We start from the raw sequence: 3,050 nt of genomic DNA, 5'->3' as shown, positions 1-3,050 counted from the left end.
ACACACACACACACACACACACACACACCCAAGGCAATTCACACGTGTGCATATATTTTGCATAAATTTAGAACAATGCTTACATAATAAAATTGTCAAAATCTTTTGAACAAAGATTAAACAAAATCATCAACACAAACTTTTTAGATTTTTATTTAGTTTTTGTGTTTATTTTGTTCATTATTGATCATAGAAAGAAAACGGGAGAGGATGTTTATATAATCTTACCAGAGTTTCTCCAGTTTACAGCAAGGATCCTTCAGTCCATCAGAGAGCAGCTTCACTCCTGACGCTACTAGTTTATTAAATGACAGATCTAGTTCTCTCAGGTGTGAGGGGTTTGATCTCAGAGCTGAAGCCAGAGCAGCACAACCTTCATCTGTGACTCCACACTTACTCAACCTGTAGATAACAATGACACTCTTTCAGTCTCTCAGTTCAGCAAACACTGGTATAAATGATGTGTGATATATATGAATTTCTCCTTTCATAGCTCTGGTCAGACAGCTCACACTAAAATCATAAATATGTTCATGTTTTATCAGTGTAGTGAGTGTTGTCAGTGTGACTTACTGAACTGATCTGGATTCTTTAATCAGAGGCAGCAGCTTCTGAAGAACTTCATCTGCTGTATTTTGGGCTCCAATAAACTGTTTTAGATTAAACTCATCCATCTTCTGCTCTGATGTCAGCAGCACATAAACCAGAGCTGACCACTGTGAAGAGGAGAGTTTGGTTTCTCCTATTTGTCCAGATCTCAGATAATCCTGGATCTCCTGCATCAGTGAATCATCTCCCAGTTCATTCAGACAGTGGAAGAGATTGATGGATCTCTCTGAAGAGTGATTCTCCCTGATCTTCTGTTTGATGAACTCAACTGTTTCCTCTTTGTTGTAGGAGCAGCTTCCTGTCTGTGTCACTAGTTCTCGTAAGAGAGTCTGATTGGACTCCAATGAAAGACCCAGAAGAAAACGCAAGAAAAGGTCCAAATGTCCATTCTTACTCTGCAAAGCTTCATCCACAGCTCTCTGATGCAGAACAGATAATGAATAATTCAGAAACCAGTACAGCATGTTATGAATCCAGTTTAAAACTTTAAAGAAGATACTTTTTTCAGTTTGGTCAAACACATTCATGTAGTTCTTTGTAAAGGAGAGATGTGCGTATAGAGCTGCTAGATGTTCCTGGATGCTCAGATGAACAAAGCAGAATACCTTCCCCTGAAACAAGAAGGTTGTACACGTTTAATACTTGCATAAACTGTATCGCTTTAAACCTGCGATTGTGTTGTACTTCCATGAACGGTACAACATCTGAAATATCAGTTTATGTCCTGTGTTCATTCTCATGAGTATGATGGTGCTTGTTAATGTTAATCTGAGTTTCATTTCATTACATTTTGATGACACGAGTGGTTAATTCCTTGCTGCACAAAGTGAAATGCACGCCAGTAATCGGCGGTGCATTTTGGGTAATGTAGTTCATGACTCAAAGCATGTTATATGTGTTAAAGAGAAGAAACGGAAACTGAGTTGTTACTTTGGTATTGTAAGTCGCCTGCATATTAGAAAAATGGGGCAATGTACTAACTAAATGATGTATTTGCAGATTGTGAAACCAGAACCCATTTCATGCTTGCAGGTATGAGTTATTGTGTTCATTTTGTTTTATTTTTTTTTAAATAAATTTTAAGTGTTCATAAATCATATTAATTCTATATAAAAATGTGTCTTTGGTGTAATGCATTATATTGAGTGGAACAATTATTCAATTACAGTTACTGTAAAAACGACCTGTAACAAGAGTCTGTGTGAAACATTCTGAAGAGAGATTGTGAAACCAGAACAGATGATTGTTGTAACACTGTCCCATTTCATGCTTGCAGTAAACACCCAATAAAAGGCATTACTGGTGTTTGTCCTTATTCGAGGTTGATCCTTTGGTGCATCCAGTGTTCCGCTACAACATTTCTCTTAAGCAATCGTTAAACTTTTTCATTTTTAAATTTGAAACTATTTAGTTTTAAAAGTTTGCTTAAATGGGTTGTTGACATGCCATTGCATATTCAGTGTCACACAATATAAAAAATGTAAATAATATTGTCATCATTTAAAATGTATTTGTCTTACATGGACCCATTGTTATAAAAACTGCTTTGTTATTAGATTTATTATTATATATATATATATATTTTTTTTTTTTTTTTCAGCTAAATCTCAAAATTTTCCTATGGTGTGACTGTCTCAAGGACATTCAATAAATTACAACTTTTATAAATTAAGTGAAAAGTGACATGACATGATCCCTAAAAAAGGGCCACAGGTACTGCCCCTTCCAGTGTCCCGTGGAAGCCACCTGTGCCCCTACTTTTTGGCGTAGGCCAGGGCTTACCACAAGAGGACCAGCTACTGCTGCTATGGCACTACCCACTCAGTAAGACTGGATAACACTGGGAAACGTACCCGTTACACTTGGTACAGGGACGTTGCGGAAGCTCCAACCTTCCCGAAGGACGTTTTGGAAGCAAATACACATTTGACCTTAGGTGCATATGGAAGATTGGAGGGGATTGTAACCCTCTTGGAATGGCTGAAGTCTGCCGGGGAAACACGGGCTCTGAGGCCATACCGTGGACTTTACACATATGGGATCCACTTAGGTCTCTACATATGGAACCCAGCCCTCTACCGGTTCTCACGGATTCATCGAGAGAGGGCCTGGCGCCGGACGCTCCGCCACGTCTGGCTGCCGAGGGGACAGAGGAGCTCATCAAGGTCTACTATATGGACTCTCTGGAGTGGTTTTAGCAAGCCGACTCGGAGCCGGGGCCACTCAGTGCTTCTACCCGTTTAGGTGAGAACACAGGAGGATACCGGCTCTACACGAAGGCTATAGAATCTAGCGAACGTGTTAGGGGTCACCCAGCCGCAGCACTACAGATATCTGCCAGCGAGGCACCACGAGCCAGCGCCCAGGAGGATGTAACACTTCTAGTTGAGTGAGCTCGCAACCTGAACGGGCAGGGCACACCCTGTGCCTGATAAGCCAGG

At 40.3% G+C, this 3,050-nt stretch overlaps 1 protein-coding gene across 1 annotated transcript in view; it reads right to left on the bottom strand.

Annotated features, from left to right (window-relative positions):
• The window catches only part of LOC107575524 (protein NLRC3-like), a gene marked incomplete at its 3' end in the record, with an annotated part of 16,751 nt that overhangs the window by 8,594 nt on the left and 5,107 nt on the right, over positions 1-3,050 (bottom strand). The window contains exon 2 of the mRNA XM_016261885.1: positions 574-1,028. Within this exon, the coding sequence (XP_016117371.1) occupies positions 574-1,028 (455 nt within the window). The remainder of the gene's footprint in view (positions 1-573; positions 1,029-3,050) is intronic.

Source organism: Sinocyclocheilus grahami, unplaced genomic scaffold (genome assembly GCF_001515645.1).
Source record: "Sinocyclocheilus grahami isolate Dianchi unplaced genomic scaffold, SAMN03320097.WGS_v1.1 scaffold2691.1, whole genome shotgun sequence".
Taxonomy (NCBI): Eukaryota; Metazoa; Chordata; class Actinopteri; order Cypriniformes; family Cyprinidae; genus Sinocyclocheilus; species Sinocyclocheilus grahami.
The sequence above is the reverse complement of the archived record's forward strand: the minus strand, read 5'-3'. Positions and strand labels throughout refer to the sequence as shown.